The sequence below is a fragment of the Centroberyx affinis genome, unplaced genomic scaffold, assembly GCF_046629955.1.
Source record: "Centroberyx affinis isolate AG114_WGS23_722 - 3 ecotype Tasmania unplaced genomic scaffold, CSIRO-AGI_Caff_v1 ptg000687l_1, whole genome shotgun sequence".
Taxonomy (NCBI): domain Eukaryota; kingdom Metazoa; phylum Chordata; class Actinopteri; order Beryciformes; family Berycidae; genus Centroberyx; species Centroberyx affinis.
Genome location: NW_027279308.1, coordinates 240,848 through 260,671, shown reverse-complemented (window position 1 = coordinate 260,671; position 19,824 = coordinate 240,848). Strand labels below are relative to the sequence as shown.

The following is a 19,824-nucleotide window of genomic DNA, read 5'->3' as shown; positions in this document are numbered from 1 at the left end:
AATATTGCATCCTTGACATGAAAAAAATATGGAAACCCCGTTAGCCATTATAGATGCAATACATTTTCGCATGCATTGGAAGCTAAAGGGCATTTTATCTTTATCAAAATATTGAACTACAAAGCTACAATCTAGGCAGGAGGTTATAACGTCGTTTGGGAAATAAACCCTCGCGTGCCAGTGTGGGTGCATCCATCTCAAAGTTTACCCAACAAGCAGGTGGAAGGGGGCACCGTGGGCGCAGAGCGGGCTGGAGGAGCCTTTCTTTCAGCCTCCTCTCCTTGGCCCCGAGCTGCCCTCTCCGCTCGCCTCCCTTTATTTGTCCCGTCGGCCGAGCGCGCGGCCCCAATGAGCCCTTTGGAACGGAACGAAAAGAAGGAGCGAATGCAGCTGTGACGTGGGCGTTGTTGTTCCATTCACTGCGCTCGCCATGGCAACGGGGCAGAGGCCCTGGAAACACGCAGCCCCTCTCTCTGGACAGCGTCCTGAGGGCAGAGAGGCAGCTGGAAGTTTCTTGTCATAGCCACACTGCTGTTCACAGTTTCGGGACACAAAATACCCCAAACATTCCACTAAAAATTAGGACTCGCAAAATTGACGTTTTGCAATTTTGGCGACTTCATTATGCCCCTGGAAGCGTCATTCTTAAGCGAATGAATATAATCACCATATCAAATAGTGTGTAAATTATATGTATCCCATGCAGGTCTAATTTTACGCACCGTTTTGACGCATGAATATAGGCAATGCAAACAGGTTAAATCTGACCCAATGACCCAGATCAAGGTCAAAACACTTTAACATAACGAAAATGTCATATACTCTTTCTCTACTGTCACAGTAGAGACTAAGCCTAAGTGTCGAGTCTATTCTGTGTTTACAGTCCAGGCAGCACAATTTCTCCCTCCACTTTGTACTCTAGCATGCTGCAGGACCGCTAGTATTGTTGGGCAGAGTGATTGGGGTTTCTGTACAATCTCCCGTGACCAATGAGCGGGGTGCTGTCAGGGGTAACCACATCTGTCAACCGTTCTTGGCCAATAAAGAGCGGAGCGAGGCGGACCTCAGGTGCGCGCCTCTGCGTCCCCTTGGCACAGCGCCCGGGAGATGCTGGAGAGAGACGCTTAGCTGCCCCGTGGCGCAAAAGAGTTACTGTCAAAGGCAGCCCCCTTTTTAACTCCAGCTATCACTCTGGCTCCGAGAGTTATGGCGACCGCAACGTCCAACCACTACAGCGTCCTCACCACCCCCAGCAGCGCGCCGCCGCCGCACTCGGAGTCCGGGAGCATGCAGCAGGCGGCAGCGTACAGGGACGCGCACACCCTGCTCCAGAACGACTATAGCACGTTACCGGGCGGTGGACATCCGCTCAGCCACGCGCACCAGTGGATAACGGCGCTGTCGCACAGTGACAGCGGGGCGCCCTGGCCATCTAGTCCCCTCGGAGAACAGGACGTGAAGCCCGTACTGCACGACAGTGACCGAGAAGAGCTGCAGAACTCCGCCAGTCTGCAGCAGCAGCAGCAACAGCGACACCCTCACCTAGCGCACCAGGCGCATCACGACGCCAGAGCATGGCGAACCAGCACAGCCACCACGCACATCCCCGGTATGGCGACATCTGAGGGCCAGAGTCTGGTGTATTCCCAGTCCGGCTTCAGTCTGATGCCGGGGGGAGAGCAAGGGGGGATGCACCACCACCCCCTGCGGGATGAGGATCACCACAGCCACAGCCCGCACCTCAGTGAGCATGGAGGCGGCCCCGGGGCCCACCAGCAGTCCCTCTCGCACCATCACCAGCACGGGGGCCACCAGGCGGACCATTCGGACGAGGACACGCCAACCTCCGACGACCTGGAGCAGTTTGCCAAGCAGTTCAAGCAGCGGCGCATCAAGCTGGGCTTCACCCAGGCGGATGTGGGACTGGCTCTTGGGACGCTGTATGGAAACGTCTTTTCCCAGACCACCATTTGCAGGTTCGAAGCGCTTCAACTCAGCTTCAAAAACATGTGTAAACTCAAGCCCTTGTTGAACAAGTGGCTGGAGGAGGCGGACTCCACCTCGGGGAGCCCCACCAGCCTGGATAAAATCGCGGCACAGGGAAGGAAAAGGAAAAAGAGGACCTCCATCGAGGTAGGCGTGAAAGGGGCTCTGGAGAGCCATTTTCTCAAATGTCCAAAACCAGGAGCAGCGGAGATCAACTCCATAGCGGACAGCCTGCAGCTGGAGAAGGAGGTGGTGCGGGTTTGGTTTTGTAACAGGCGGCAGAAGGAGAAGAGGATGACACCCGCTGGGGGACAGATACCAGGAGGAGGAGAGGACATGTACGGAGACACCCCTCCTCACCACGGAGGACAGACTCCCGTACAGTGACCCCAGCACCGTTACTGAACAAAACACGGACCTCTGAAGGAGGGAGAATGCGTCCTTATTTGTTTGTTTCGCTGTGCCGGACCGCTTGGAATTGGACCTTAGCCAGTGCTAATGTTGGACCCATGGACACATACAGTGGGAATACAGTGGCACTAAAAACACGCATAGCAGAGAGCTGTATGGGGAGGTTTCATGCCGTGGAATTGCCAAGCATAATGGGATCTGGCTGGTGTGTGCTAACCAAAAAAGGCTCACAAAGCGACATTGATATGAAATGCTTTTCTATACTATCAAGGCGCCAATGTGTCATTATATAATGTGTCATTAAAGAAAGGCAGGGTGCGATATGGACACGAGGTGTCCGTTGGGGAAAAAATAGAAAACAGGCTTCGGGCATGATAAGTCGCAGTCGTCAGTGTGAGTAAATAAACGCCATCTTTCCATCATAACAAAAGCAACAGGGGTTCCTCGCAGCTTGTGGCAAGAAAGGGCTGAAATAGCCGAAACTGCTGTACCATTTTAACATTTAAAGCCAATACCAACCAGCTGCATTATTATCATTATTATTATTATTATTATTATTAGGCTATTATTATTATTATTATTATTATTATTATTATTATTATTATTATTTGTGCTAATTGGTGTAATATTTTTAATCTAAAATTTTATTTGGTAAGGCTATTGATTGGTCTACTGTGAAATTGTTGCTGATCCATCAGTTGCAACCATAATTAATTTCAAATTCAGTTTTACCCCGCTTTAAAGTAAGCTTTTTACACATTCAGAATTTAGTTCGTATATGGCATCCCTTTCCTAAAATAATAATAATAACAATAATAACAACAACAACAACAATAATAATAATAATAATAATAATAATAATAATAATTGTGGTAAAAATTAGGTTACCATAGAAGACAATGTATTGGTTCACTTTAATGCTTTTCTTTATGTGCAGACAGTTCTGTGCGCCTGTTTACAGTGTGTTTTGGTCTTTGTTATATCTGTACTTTTTCAAAAATGCTGTGAAGAGAAAGACCGAGACTGTACGGCTGGATCACTCAAGCAAGCCTGCCCATTTTGCCTTCCTTTCGTAAGAAGAAAATAACTGAATATCTTGGTACCAGCTCTGGCCTCAGTGGCTACAACTGTATGAGTCATTAATTCACTGAGAAGAACTATTTGTGGGATGTATCTCCATTCGTTTTTGTATGGCTTCGTTTGTTTGTTTGTATGTTTGTTTGTTTGTTCAGTTTTCTCTGTCAGTCTGTGCCAAAGCACAAACACAGACACGTGTTCTTGTGCCACTTAAATCCTGTGATAAATAACCTGATCTGATCCTGAGGTTAGAGGTTATAAGGGGAAATCCATGAGTAGTGGGGGATTAAGTTATTTGGCTAAATTCAAAAGAAAATACAGACATTTGGAAACTCAAATTCAACTGAAGCATTTGGATGATTATACGAATTGAACTGGATAATTTCTGCAGAGAAAATAGCATTTTTTAATATAATAGAAATTTCAGGCCATTTTCAGGAGAGTTTCAAATTTCTGAAAACTTTCTGAATGTATTAGGCCTGCTAATCAGTGTCAAAATGCAGCGAAAGGGCCTACAGTCGAGCCTGTTTTTCACTATTAATGAAATATCTAATGCTTAGTGTACCATGTAGGCAAGGTGTGCGCATTATTTTATTATAACCATCCAAAAAACACGGGCATTTTCCCTTATTTATGCATTTGATGCTAATTCACTGAATTTGAATAGGCCTATTATTTCTGACATTCAACGCCTATTGAATTTCTGACTGCTTGACAAGTAAGACTCCTACAATTCTTCAGCTGGATTTGAGTTTTTGAGGGGGGGGGGGGGGGGGGGATAAAAACAAAACAAAACAGCATTGACCTGAAATCTGTGACTCCGATCAAATGAAGGGGAAAAGAAATCAACGATTGCACAATTTCTATATGCTTTTTTGTCATTAAAACGTATTTGTTTTCTATAACACTTTTGCAGTCTTCGCACGTTTATTAAGCTTGAGGAAAAGAGTCGTGACTGTGGCAACAAGCTTTTGTGCGCGGCCTTGCATTTTAATTATGGATTTTATCAATCTGTCTCGGCTGCTCAAAATGTCCTTCAGCTGTTTCCGATAAGTGTTTATTACCGCTGATCTGCACCGATATTGTCCTGTGGAGAGATATCCGGGATCCACACACAGCCTGCCACTGGCCTCATGTTTAGGACTTCTCCAACACAAACACTCTTTATGCTTAAAGGCTTTGTCACAGGCGAAATACATCAGAGCCATCAATTAATATTTTTAATAGGTTTAAATTTGAAAACTATTTCTAGTTGATGAAATAGACAATGATTGCTGACAGGCCATAGAAAGAATATGAAAACAACCCATGCATTTCTATTAACACACAAGCTAACGGCAATGTTGAGTTTTATAGGCCTATCTCAAAAGGTAAAAAAAATATTTTACCAAAACAAAATAACTCAATATAGGCTGTTACACGTCAAAAGGTGTATAAATGTGACTTATGGGCCGCATAAAGCTTCCCTGCTTGTAGCCTGGCTTATATATTATCTACATGATAAAAAAAAAAATCCTTGCATACACTTAGAATTTCATGGAAAAAAAGGAGCAGTTGAAGAATTGTAGCTATATATTTATATATTTGTGCATACATATAAATATTTAAAAATGAAAATAGTATAAAAAGGATAATACAAATCATAAGTTTACCAAGGAGCCAGCAAAGCGTGAACTGAGAAGCGTCACCGCACTGTAATAAACCGACTAGAACAAATTACACCTCACCATAATTTCCAGAAATTTGTCAGTGATTCGGTCTAGTAGGCTTTTTGGGCTACTTTCAGCTGGTGAAAATATCTTGGCCTATTAATGAGCACATCTCCTTACTTGTGACTCCTTACTTGTTTTCATCCCAGCCGAGGGTATAGCTTAATATTTCTTACTTGATGCAAGGCCTACAGTCAAGTCTGGCAACAGTCAGCAACAGTCTGCTGATGCCACCTAGTGGATCTTATTGCAGGCTGAAGGCATCCTTGGATTGAGAGGACGGTATTGCTAAAGCTCATAAACATGTGCATGTTGATAAAATCCGCGTCACTTATTAAACAAATCTTTTTTGATGTAATAATGCATTCATACACAATATTAGGAAACAATGAGAGGTGTCATTTGGAATATGTCGTTCTTTATTTCGTGAAAGAATCATGGGTCTGTGTACTGGGAATGAACATCAGAAAGAGTTCAATGAAAAAGTTCCACCTCTATGTAACTTTATGTCATGTTAATGTATTTTTAATTAATTTCAGAAGAAGACTCAAGCGATGGCATCTTGATTTCCTTCTCATAGTGACCCGTATATAACTGTATTATTTCAATTTCCCATCTGTAGCTGTGTAATGCACATTTTATTGACATGAAGTGCATGTATGGTGAAATCTGAACCATTATGTACACTTCTACAGGGAACAAAAAGAGAAGAGGAAGCAAAAAATTAATAGAACATAAATGTGTGTGTGTGTGCGTGTGTGTGTGTGTGTGTTAAGCCAGGTCTAAACCCAGCTCTCTGGAGGACCCTGTTGCCTGGATTCTGTCCTATCAGCAGGCGACCATCTGCCCTGCTCCCGGCCCTCACGCTCCTACAGGCATCCTCTGCATTATTCATATTATTACACACACACACACACACACACACACACACACACACACTCACACACACACTGACTCACACATACAGAGGCACATTCCCTCCTCCCTGCTCACTACGTCCCCCCACACACATCATGCATACAGGCACGTGCCAGCCACACACACACACACAAACACACACACACACACACACACACACAACCTCTAGCTCTGACACTGTACGCCATCTCTGACTCACCAAGGCTGAATAATAGTAGAGATGGTTTATACTCTAGTGTCATTGTCTATTCTGAATTGTCTCTGCTGTCTTGTGTGCAAAGGATCTCACAGGGATTCTGCACAATGGACACAGAAATATGATGAGCCAAAGGCATCAAATATTATTCATCTGTTCACGACTGTTTGTCTCGTTCCCTCTCATGCCCTTTATTCACTCAAACCCACGCTCCCTCTCTACAGCGGTGCTCCCACTACTTGCCTTTTCTCTCTCTCTTTTCCTCTGCCCTCTTTTTCTCTGTATTTCTCCAGAGCTCCAGCACATGCACAAAGAAAAGGGCAGAGAGCTAATCCTTCAGCATTGTTGGGTGGGCTTAGTATTGTCATATGGTAGCAAGCGCATAGGGAGAGGGATTATGAGAAAGATATATGCCAGAGTATACCCACCTCCAAGTGTTGATACGGACCGGTTATTTTGGAAAATCACAAGGTTCACCTGAGTTGCCGGGATGCAGATTTTTCTGTTTTTCCTCACGTAGACAAGATGTTTAAGATGAAATGAAAAGTAAGACACTGAGAAATGTTTTCATGCACATTTCAACACTAACAAATGTACACAATAACTAAAACAAAGCCAGGGAAAAATACCACAGCTATATTTAATGAAATATTATGAGTAATCCATTGTCATACAGCCTCTAATCTCCAGGTATGATACATTCATAGGAGGATTTATTTATGTTACAGAGCTTTGTCTTTTATGTCATGTACACATATTAATTTACCTTTTTTTTGGCTCACTTATTTACAGTTTGATGAGTTTCCACAAGTGTTTCAGCACACACAACACCGAGTGACAATGCAATATGGCTTCTACAGTTCTACAAGCAGAAATCTCAATGAGGAAGTGACACGCACGATGGGGCTGAACGCTGACCCCTGACCTTTAGCTGCAGTGGGACAGAGACACATGAAGTTGCCCGTGGACACTAATCTGGAATGACTCTTGCAATTTTCCTCTTATGGGTGGGCTTACAAGAGGGAGTGGGGACACTGTTCTCCCATCAACACCCGAGGGTGACCTCACCCTGCCGATCTGAGTTACAGACTGACTTCTAGCCGGCGGTTTGGTATTTTCCCTCAGAAGGTTATGGTTTTATGAGAGGTTAAGCCAATCCCAATTCTGTGCCTTTAGGATGTGAGATGCTGTTAGCAGCAACTTTTCCACTTGGCATGAAGCTATGCTGTGTAAAATGCATTTAGTTCTGTTACCCTCCAGAATTGATGGCGTTTTTTCATGATCAGTAGAATTTGCAGCAGATGAGGGACTTGAAGTTGTAACAGTAATATTTCAACATTATGTTATTATTTCAACATTTACCAAATGGCATCTCAACACATGGACCATACATGCACTCATGACAGTGACTGGCCATGTGAAAATAAGTGATTTGTTACAACATGTCAACTGAAACCCATAGCAGTCTACAGTATTGCACATGACAGAACTGCATGTGACACACACAGACAGATAAATAAAACTTCTTGAAAAGAACTGTTGGCCATAGAACAAAACACATGTAGGCATAAAAACATAGTAGTGCAAAATAATAAATCATCTTATTATCTCTTGAATTCCACCACATCCACCGACAGAATCAATAAACATAAACAACATTAAATAAATAGATCATAAATAAATATAACTTATAAAACATAAGTCATATGCTGGCACTGGCATAAAGTAAACATCTTTAGGAGTCAGTTTCCATAAGGCTGCATCTGCCCGATGGCTTTGATGAGTGAAGGCAAGAGCATGCAGGCAAGGGGTTTTAAGACACAGAACAAAATTACAGTTTCAGACCATATCATCGTGTTGATATTCAATTTCCGCGCACACGCACACACAAAGGCTTTAATGTCACTGTGTCAACCTACTGTCTTTTACCTCAGAGGCTTTGTTTTGGCTTTTGGCTTTGATTTGTAACTTACTCAGCCCGTTGATGTTTTGGACATTTGTTAAATAAAGCACCCAGAATGCATGCCTTGCAGGAGAGTAAACACAGAGAGGTTTAAAGAGGATCCTTAAAATCAAAACCACAGAGCCATCATCATCATCACCATCATGGTCCAACTTACAACAAATGACAACAGCCTTCAGAACCTCAGTGGCGTCTTTATGACCTAACACCTTTGTCTTTATGACCTAACACTTACAAGCCATGTATGAACACAAGACCACATTTTACAAAGGGCAATGTCATATTGTTACTTCACATTCCACAATGCAATGCTACATATTGACCATCCTGAACTATTTTAGCAACCATTACGAATTTCAGATATGCGCAGCATCTTCCTAGGCCTCTGATGTGTGTGTGAAGATTCCCTTTTAACATCATAAACTGTTCTGTATTTGAAGTTGGACCATGATTAAAAAGCAGCATTATCAATATAACCATACAATCACCACCGTCACCTTCAACCTGACCTCTCAGATAAGCTTAGTATAGACATTTTCTACTAGCTAACTGTGCTGTTAGCACTGGAATAGTTTCTTCTATATTAAAATCATAACCACTTGTGTGTGTGCGTGTGTGTGTGTGTGTGTGTGTGTGTGTGTGTGTGTGTGTATGTGTGTGTAAGGAAAGAAAGGCTCAGCTGTGAACGCTAGCCATTGTGCCATCATATGTAAATCAACACAGAGGATGACTCATCCATGCGCAACATGGACAGAAGCATACACCCCTTGTTTAGTCCATACATACAGGCTTAACACACAATATGGCGGTACACGCATTTGCTGAACGACAAACACACATAACACCCGCACCTTGCCATCAGACGCCCCAAACATCAGACTCCACTCAGCCAACCATAAAATTAGAATGAACAGAGTGGGCCTATTTCCGTTTTCTTACAGACAGGGACGTCCTGTTATTGCTTCACATCATGTTTTCTGAGCAATCCATCATGTTGGACCGGGGGATGGGGAGGTCTTCACCCCAAGCACGCATGTCAAAGACTGAACTGCTGAGAGGAAAAAGGCCAACATATTTCTTTTCTTCGAGATCGATTAGCTACATCTTTGTGCAGTTGTTCTGGCCTGAGGCACCAACAAACAAACTGCATCACAACATCAAACTTAAGAATAAGCCAGCTTTGAAACGCAGACAATAGATTATCAACAGAGGGTCTAAAGGGCGATTTCCATTGGCACGTTCCAGCCATGCACTTTGAGAATATATATCTAAATCTATTGAATCTACTGTATTTCTACATGATTGTTTCACCCGCTCTCAATGGTTGAATGCATGTAAAATGTCAAGATCTATTGGACCTAAACCTACTATCCCTCATGACCTATGACGATCCAAATAACACAGGAGCCACATAAGGTAACCACAGATATATAAAGAATCATAATGCAGGAGCTGACAATCACTGCAGTCATGTTATGCTTCTGTTTTTGTAATCGGAAAAACATTTTGAATTTTTTGGTGGGAGGAAATTGTCATAATGAGACATACACGGCACACCGGTCAGAAAGTGTTACTGCAGTATTCAAATATGGGTATCGGACAAGATTATGACCAATCATGTAACCAGAAACATAATGCCATAGGCTTCTTCATACTGATCCTAGACCAGCGGGGTGGGTAGTTCACAGAAGATCATTCACTACTAGACAATTCGGTCATCATGTCCAACACAAACTGAGGGCTTTTATAGGAGAACCACCTACAGTATTTACACTATATGACAGAGGGGATAATGCTATATTTGCAGGCTATCTATAGTATTTCTACTCATACGTATATAATTAAATATTCTATCTATTAGATCTGGGAATCAAATCAGATATCATATTTACACTGGATTGTATCCATAGTTCCTGTACAGTTCCCCACATGTCAATATCATATCAATACAAGGCGTCCTATGTTGCACAATCAAGGGTTCAGTTAAGTCAAAACACACACACACACACGAGGTTGGGTGGTGCGGATCGCTATGGGGGACACGGGGGTCACACACACGTAGTTGCCATGGTGACGGCAACGTGACGACAGGCAGCAGCTGCGAGTGCGGACGATGTCGACCACGTGGAGGAGTTTCTCAGCAATGGCGTCATTTACTCCTGGTTTCTCTATTTGTACTTCTTATGTTCAATCTGTTCTTCGCTCTCTTTTATCTTCTCCTCCACTGCGACTCATCTGCTGCCTCATCATTTTTCTTATCTTCCTCTCTTTATTATTTCCTCCTCTTACTTCTGTCTCTCCCTTTGTCACTCTTTCCCACTCTATCTATGCTTCAGTCTCTCTCCTTCCATTGGAGTCTGTCTTTTCCTCCACTACATTGTGCAAGAAGAACCTCTGAGTCCTTAACTTCGCCGCTGATACAGGCAATAAGACACCGAAAATACTCCCCAACAGTTATTTTAAGAGGTAGGGGGCATGTGTTCCGGTGGGATGCAACTCCCACTTGCCGTGTGCGTATGTGTGTGTATCTATGTGGTGTGTAACTGTGTTCTGTCAACACTTGAGCTGCTCTATATCCGAGCACTCAGTGTCCATATCCGAGTCATAAAGCGAGTGGCCTGTGCGGTCGCTGTCAGGCGAGTGTGGGTCCACTGGCGTGTGAGTGTGCGGCGTGTGTGTGCGTGTGTGCGTGTGTGTGTGCGTGTCGTCCTGGAAAGTGTCCGTGCGGGAGTAGAGGCCCAGATCGGGGAGTTTGGAGGGCGAGTCGCTCTCCTCTGTGGTGTCGTTGTAGCAGAAGTCCTCCAGGTCCACGAACCACTCGGGCCAGAATCGCCGGCGGATCCGCTCGCAGTACATGGCCAGGTTGATCAGCTCACCTGGAGGGGACAGAGAGCTCAGTATCACACTCCGCAAAGGTCATGCAATCCTCTTGGTGAATCAATCCTTCCTCTGATTTTGCTTAATGTGATGAAATCAACTCTTTTCTATTTTGATTTCTAACCTTTCATAATTCTCACCCAGCCCTACTCAACATGCAAATTTCCCTGATCTATCCTTTGCTGTTTAGGGGCGGCAGGCTGGTGTAATGCTTAGAGAGGTCGTCCTTCAACTGGATGACCTGGGTTGAAGCCTTCTGTCGGCAAGCGACACACTGAATCCCTAGCAGCTCCTTAGGCAGGCAAGCGAAAAGAGAATTTCCCTACGGGGGATCAATATCAAGTATCACATCATTATTATTGTTATTGAGCCATGTGTCTACAGGAAGTGGAGATGATTACTCTTCCACACAGTGCAAAATATTCATCAAATTAATTAAGTTGTAGATACATACAGACAGGAATGGCGAAGCAGAAAAAAAAAACAGGCAAAAAACATGCTCCTGTGCTCCTGTGGTACAAATTCATCAACTTCCTAAGAATTCTCTTCCAAACAAATTATATTTAGATCATCAGTGAACCATCTATTCAGTTTTTGTGTTAACCTGTCATGATGTTAGCCATGCCAAATTTTTGCATATTTGTCTATTTCCACTGGCAGTCGACTATAAAATGGTGAAAATTAATAATGTTCAGTGGTGAAAAAAGTACTCAAATCCTTTACTTAAGTAAAAGTAACAATAACATAATGGAAAAATAGTCCATTAAAAGTACACTTTTAAGTAACAGTTTACTTAAGTAAAAGTATAGAAGTATTAGCAGTAAAATGTACCAGTAACCAGTAACTACAGCTGTCAGATAAATGTCATGGACTAAAAAGTACAATATTTCCCTCTGAAATCTAGTAAAAAGTATAAAGTCTCATAAAATGGAAACACTCAAGTAAAGTGCCAGTACCTCAAAACCGTACTTATGTACAATACTTGAGTAAATGTACTTAGTTACTTTCCACCTCTGATAATGTTGAGATGTAAATTGACATAAAAAGAGACTGGTTGCAAGTTAGATGTACCCTGCATGTAGATAGACAGATAGATATAATTTTATTTATGTGTCACTCCTCAAAGTACAGGTCAAACCGAGCAACAAACACAGTACCCCAATAAAAAAGGAGGTTGAGGACCACTCATTTAGAGTTATGAGACACAGGCTAAAAATAATACACATAAAAAATACTAGAATATATATATATACATATATATACATGTACGTGGATATACATGTACGTGGATATACATGTATGTGGATGCACCATGAATCATCGTCCCATGTTGATGACCTCACCTTTGATAAGCTGCTCAGGCCGTGTTCCTGGCAGCGTCCACATGGCCGGGGCCAGGTGACTGAACACCGCAGCGTCAACCGTGGAAAGCTTAGAGCCCATTAGGTATTTCTTATCACCTAAGACAGCACAGAGACAAAGCTATATCAGATATATCAGTCACTGAATAGGTATCCTCTTCCTTTTAAGTCTTTTTTTTTCTCCTGTCTGGTACACAGAGCAGCTTGAGGTGATGCAAGACCAGTTTCAAAGACATCTGACAGCATTGGGTCTTGTCATGATCCAAGATATGTCAATATAAAAAATGCAATAGTGTTTTGACACTCAGAAATGAATCGTATTTTCACCGATGGTATGAGAAATGATACGGAGAAAAATCGGATTTCACCTCTGGGCATAAAGTAAAAGGCATCAGAGCTCAACTTACATCTTCTAGACCTGTCTCTCTCAGATCTACCATCATCAACGGCCAGAGGTTATGTATTGATTCTGGACTGCAATGCTTAGTTTGCACCAGAAGAGGTCAGCAATGCGCTACTTTACATAATTTGCAACCACTCCCTTCCCTCTGCAATTACAAACTCGCTGTCTCTGGTTATAGTTCTCATGGCACACATTGGAAAGCTGTAAGAATTTCTTTTTTACTTTACCCACAGACTTTTGAAACCGCTTGCAGGGTAAATTATGTGAAAGCACAGGAGACCCAAAATGTGTAAAAGTTTCATATTTACAGGAACTAATGTCCTGAGATCACTTTGGATACAAAGTAGATTCAATAAGGGCAGATGAAAAACAAGCTCTGCTCTACTGAAGACTCTTATATGGACAAATTTGGAATGACTGGCTTGTTTGGTAAATAATCTCAACAATACCCAACATATTATATGTGAAATATAATTTATAACGTTCACAATTCTATCTGTGATTCCCCCAGTTGATCACAATGTAGATTATTATAAACTGCAATCTTCTAAATTATAAGGATTAATATTTCACAATCATGACATCACGCCTTATTTGAGATCAATAAAGTAGTCCCTGGCCTTTGTACCTAGCAGAGTGGCCAGGGTGCGCATGTCCTTCTCCATCAAGGCGTAGACTTCCTCCTTAGAGAAGCGTCCAATCCCGTGGCCGTACATCTCCCGCTTAACGATCCCGCCGGTCAGGTGACTCAGGATCCACTTGAGTAGGTCACTCAGCGGCCCGCTCACCGACAGCATCTTCTGGGTCTCCTCCAGGTTGTCCACCCACTGACAGTAAGCAATGGTCCTGACACACACACACACACACACACACACACGCACAAAAACACAAACACACAAATAAATATGTATAGATACACATACACACACATCTCAGAATTAGTACTACTATTACTACTACTACTACTACAACCGCTACTACTACAACTACTACAACTACTACTACTACTACAACTACTACTACTCCTACTACTGCTACTACTAATTTTAACAGCAATAAGAAGAAGAAAAAGAATAAAGAGAAAAAGCATAAAGAGAAGAAGAAGAAGAAGAAGAAGAAGAAGAAGAAAACTAGAACTATAGTATCACTTATTTGTGCAGCAATTTTCTCAACCAAATTACAAAATGCTGTATTATAAAAGAATAAAACATATAAAAATGTATCAAGAAACAATCAACCATATGATTCTAATAATAACGATGAGCTACAAGTTATTAGTTAAATTCAATTTTATAAAAATGAGTTTTCAGCTGTGTCCTAAAAGAAGACACAGAGTTTGTTAATTATATTTTTCCTTGGGGGGGTTGTTGATCACTTTTTGTCTTTCATCTAGACTTTGAAACAGTCTAAAGAGCTTTTTCTATAGATCTAACAGGACATAGAGATTCATATACACACAAGCACACAAAACACACACTGATACACACACAAACACTTGGGAGGACACACTTGGTATCTCAGTGGGTCGACTCGTAACACCGGAAATCTCAAGAAAGCTTGAACAGGCATTCTTTTACAATAAAACCCCTTCACACAAAGCGATTTGGCACAGAAATAACCCAGCATGCTGGACCGGCAATGTTTTTGAGCACCATTGTTTTAAAACGTCTACAGGTTTGCTTTCGGAAATGCTGAGATTTCCTTTTATAAATGAAAGATAAAACCTGTCCGCCTCCCTTCACACCCCACTCCTCCTTCCCTGTCAACAGTGTTTTGGCTAAGCAGTTAATCCTAAATGCTAATTCACATCCGCTGCCACAGAACATCCTACTATTTCAGCCCAACACTTCCTGCCGCTCCTTCTCCCCCTTTCCCTCCTCACAATCCTCCTCCTCATGAGTAAAGTGCACTGCTATAAGTGTACAAAAAAAAAAGAAGCCATCTGAGCAGTCCCTCACCAGTAGAAGTGCTCCTCCACCATTTTGGTGATGGCGCGGGACACGGCCCTCTCCTGCGGCGTCAGGCTCTTGTTGAGGCTCACGCCCAGCCGCTCCTCCAGGAAATCGATGATGAATTCGGTGCCGCACACCTGCTCCCGGTTGTACTCGATCCACGGCATCTTCCCCTGCGGCGAAAGCTTCCCATCAAAGTAGTTCTGGAAGAGGGAATGGGATTGAGGAGAGGAGGGGAAAGTAGGGGTGGATGGGGTCAGGAAAAAGAGAAAGGAGGGGAAGTAAGAGGGGATGAAAAACATGATAGTAAAGGAGAGGGGGTTAGACAGAGAGAGGGAAGGAGTGAAGTGGGAGATGAGTTGGGATTGGGAGAGGGAAGATGGAAATGGATGGAGAGAAAATTAAAGGAAAAGATTTGTATGAAACTTTAACTTTAATTATTCCTGTGAAACCAGGTCATTGCAGCAGCAGCAGAGACTCAAATGTATATTAAGAGGATTAAGAGTTTTGAGGATAATAATATGAGATAATAAGTAACACGTAATATGACAACATATTGAGGATTTTACCAGAAATAAATAAAACACATAAAAAGTCCTCATTCCCTGATTTACATTTTAGAACATGGTTGCAGTTTACAGATCTATAGTTTACAGCAGAGTGTACAAAATGTGCATCATTACTTCTCAAAGTGGATTTTCAAGTGTGTACCACTAGCTGCAGACATTGACAGGTTTACAAATAGAAGAACAATTGTACAGAATATGTTTAGGCATGTAAATGTGTACTGCTAGCTGTTCGTCTTGAGAAAACCGATGAAATACATGCAAGAGAGGCAAGATCTCTCTCTTTCACACAAACACAGCCCTACCTGGTAGGGCAGGTCGACCATGCGGAGGTAGGTCTCCATCTTGAGGCAGAAAGGGGACAGGGACGGGGCGCCGGTCTTGGGCCTGGAGAACTGGTGGAGTATGATGGCATCTTTAGAGTCCAGCTCTTCCTCCTTCCTGGATGGAGCAAGAATGACAAAGCTGTAGGTCAACCAGTGGGGGAAAACCTTAGGTGAGCCATCTACAATAATGTGATTTATATATTGTTCTGTATATATTTTAAATACTTCAAAATATAGCTGATCTGTGTTAAACTATCTTCATATAGAGGCACTGTACCTTTCCCTGATCCCTGAGACCACATATGACCCCGCTGCCTCGGTTTCCCAGGGACTCAAGTCTCTCTGCATCTATTTTGAGTTTCCCCTTCACTGATACCCTCCGATCCTTCATGCTGTTATTTTAAGTTGAGGTCCACACTCAACTTAAAATAACAAGAGTTATGTGAACCTTATTCATTATTTAAAAAAAATCTGTCATAATGTATGTTTGCCCTTTTTAGATAAGCTCTCAGACTCTCGGGCATCCAGATAAAAAAGGTAAGTCCTACTGATTCACGATCTGATCTTGCTGAGAAGTAACTTGAGCATTAAACATCTGAAGAATACCTGATATACAGGCATTTAGAGCAGGGAGAGTTGTTGTTTAAACAAGTCTGCAGAAGGGATCACCTCGTTCACTCTTGCTTTGTTTGGTGCACCTTCTTCAAAGTGCAGGAGCCTGCACACTGATGAAAGCACCAGCCAAAACGTTTGTGCATGATGTTTCTTCTGCATTTATAAATAAAATAAGTGTGAATCATCTTTTTCTAACGTTTGCTTAAACACAAAAGAACAATCTTTACTTTAAAAATGCTCCTCTCATTATTGATTGCCCATCAATAGTTCACTTGCTTTTTGTCTGACCTGTTTACATTCCCTATCAAAGGCCACACATGCCATACTCCTGTGTGGCTGCACAGACAGCTTAGGCAGCCTGTTCAACATCTCTAAATGTCTCTAAACATCTCGGGGTGGCATGGTGGCCTAGTAGATAAGACAAACAAGCAAACCACCGCACTGCTGACTTGAGCAAGACAGTGAATCCCGACCAGCAGGGGCGCTGTTCTGTAGCTGACCTGCTCTCTGACCTCACTGGAGGGGGGAATGATTTCCCTGAGGTGATCACTAATGCATCACATTAATGATTATTTGATAGTGTAGGCTGGTGTTTTACTCTCAGTTTAGAATGATGCTGCTGATTGAACGCATCAAATGATCTGCAACCAAGGTACCGAGGAGCTGAGCAAGTTGCAGGCCTGAATCCTCCTCAGCCAAGGGCGATGTAGCCAATAGCCAACACTACAATGTCAAAATGATGAGCATACCCTTGTGAGGAATTATGGTGCATTAACATGGATACTATTCGAGTTACTACTGGACGAGCATACCGCCTGCAAGCCCACAGTACAAACGGCAACCAACTCACGTGAGCGTAATGCAGAATTGAGGGAGCTGTCCACTTTGCAAAGTGCTGAAACGTGAAAACATCGCATCAGCGCCTCGGAGCAGAAGCTGTCCGCTTCACTGTGGTGCTGAAATGCCCGCTGGCTAAGAAAAGGTTTGGGGTGCAATCACCTAATGAATACATTCCTATTTGATATAAAAGCATAGAGGGATGGCAAGATAAAACAGGGAGCAATTGCCTAGCCTAAAAATAGACAAGAAGAGAGACAGCCGCAACAACAGACTGGACAATAACAACGGCTTGGAGAAAAAACATACCGCAAAAGCATGCAGGCCACCAAGGATACGCAGTCCAGATGAATTAAATCCAAATAAACTTTTTGTAATAACTACACAAACTAAAGTGTAGATTTACTCCCTAAAACAAATTAAAATCGACTCCTGCATCGATTTCAGTGTGTGTATATGAAGGGCCTAGTAGATCAGAATGTCATTTGTTGTTATGTGAGCCATTCCTTCACGAAAAATCGCTATAACATCCCTATAATATTCCTATTGGGACTTACCGACTGTATCACCGTATAGTGAATTTATAGTGACCTTATCATAATTTATGGTATTTTTTCATCCCCTATGACTGCAATGTTTTTGTTGTGATATTTGTATACCATCCTTGTAAAATATATTATAGGAGTTATAAGTCGGCAGTGGGCCTGGGCTGCAGGTAACCTGAGATGTTTGTTTAAGGACAACAGCGTCCTAAGTCGGTCACCCAAAACCGTATTCCAGCCAAGTAATATAGCTGATTAAAAATACAGCCTAGTCCTATCCATCAAGCAACCATTTCCCTTTATTAATGGCTGCGAATTCCCATTAGCAAATGTTCGTGGGTTTGGCTTTTGTGTGTACATTTTTACATGAGAGCTTCTAAAAGGTAATTTTCCACAACTGCAGTGTTGTAGACAGCAGGATTGGGACCAGCAAACACCGAAAGTCGGGAAAGGGGGGGTCACAATAAAGCAAGCAAAAGATGGACCTGCTACACCATCTCACGTCCTTGAGATGCTGACAAATGAAAGTCACCCTTTGCCATGTATTTCTATTCAAATAACAAGAGAGCTGTTGAATAGGCCTGTTATAGTCCGCAGACTAACCTCGCAGGGTTAGACAACACAGGAAATAAGCCTTTTCCATTAGTCTGTTATCTTAATCGGTTTGAATAGCTAAGCAAGGCCGCAAACGAAAGCCATAACACTTCCCTTAAGTCAATCATTTCATTTCTTCACAGGCTCTAAGCAGGCTAATAAACATGGAAATCTCCTTGGTGGTGGTGGTGGAGGGGGGACCCGTTACATCACAACCCACCCACTCACGATTCCTTATTCTCCACCGACTCCGCTCTCACCCCGCCCAACCTGATAAGATTAAGTAATATCAAACCCCAAGGAAAATACACCACAGCTGGAAGATTCAGAGCGGGTAGAATGACACCAGAGTAAAAACCACGACAGTTTTCAGATCGATCTGAGCACTGGCCCGCGGTACTGAGTGTGAACAGAAGTGCTGCACCCTGCAGTTTCAGTGACTCTCACTGACAGCCTCTGTGTTGTTGGTACCTGATGGCGAGCAGTTCGTGCAGCAGATAGGCAGCAGCAGCGAGCAGAGCCCCTCCAGTCAAATACAGCGTTTTCCGCCACCACGAGTCCGAGCCCAGAGCTGACATGATCCCGCCGTAGTCCTGCAGTGGGTAGGCGATGATGTACCCATAAAACGAGAGCTGCTCATCGGAGCCCAGCAGGCCGAAGGAGAAGCTCTGGTTCCGGCCAAGATCAACCACACACGACCGCGTCCAGGCGAACCCGACGCGCCAGTACATGCTCTCTGTCTCCGGCCTCTTTCCGCCTCACTCTGGCAGGTCTGGGCTTCATCAACGGAGGCTTCATGGGTGCCGAGGGGGCGAGGTGCGGCATGCGGCGAGGAAGAGGCGACTGGCGAGAAGCATCCCGCCTGGAGCTTGTCCCCGCAGCGGGGTCGACATCCTCCGCAGCCCGCCCGGAGCTTGCTGGCTGTACCGCTCCTCAATGTCAAGCTAGACAGAATAAACAATAGGGTTTCCGGTCACAGATTTCAAAATAAAAGCTGTGTTAAAAGTCCGTGTACATTTTTGGAGTAATACAGAAGTGCCACTATGAAAAAACTAGAATATATTTATGGAGGAATCTGTACATTCTCCAGCAATATGTGACTGTAATAATAATAACCTTTATTTATGGTGCATTTATCAAAACAGAGTAGCAAAGTGCTTTATGAGATAAATAAAAGAAAATGTGTGGCCTTATAAATAAAAACATGAACAATATATTAAGAAAATGTAGGAAGAATAAAATGCTGAAAGGCAATGTAGCCTACAGGGTAATTACACCAAGAATTAAAACAAAATAGAAACCATATTATAGCCATAATTCATAGCAATAAAACCCCACATAAGATGCCATAGCCTATATTGTGTATTTTGTAATTAAAAAAAAAGAATACACAAGGAAAGACTCAATCACAAAACATAAAGGCCTATACACAACTTTGAAAAAGTCCATTTTAACCCATAGCTGTGGCACAACTGCTGCTAATATTAATTA

At 42.9% G+C, this 19,824-nt stretch overlaps 2 protein-coding genes across 2 annotated transcripts; one reads left to right on the top strand and one right to left on the bottom strand.

The window, feature by feature from the left end:
* The first annotated feature begins 1,019 nt into the window (after positions 1-1,019).
* Positions 1,020-2,373, top strand: pou3f2a (POU class 3 homeobox 2a). The gene is made up of 2 exons (XM_071519342.1): positions 1,020-1,127; positions 1,162-2,373. The coding sequence occupies exon 2, from the start codon at positions 1,207-1,209 to the stop codon at positions 2,371-2,373; it is 1,167 nt and encodes a 388-aa protein (XP_071375443.1). The 5' UTR covers positions 1,020-1,127; positions 1,162-1,206.
* Positions 2,374-10,813: 8,440 nt separating this feature from the next.
* faxca (failed axon connections homolog, metaxin like GST domain containing a) lies at positions 10,814-19,064 on the bottom strand. The gene is made up of 6 exons (XM_071519347.1): positions 18,805-19,064; positions 15,725-15,860; positions 14,860-15,056; positions 13,530-13,747; positions 12,481-12,597; positions 10,814-11,136 (listed from the first exon to the last, which is right to left on the bottom strand). The coding sequence occupies exons 1-6, from the start codon at positions 19,062-19,064 to the stop codon at positions 10,814-10,816; spliced, it is 1,251 nt and encodes a 416-aa protein (XP_071375448.1).
* Between the last annotated feature and the right edge of the window lie 760 nt (positions 19,065-19,824).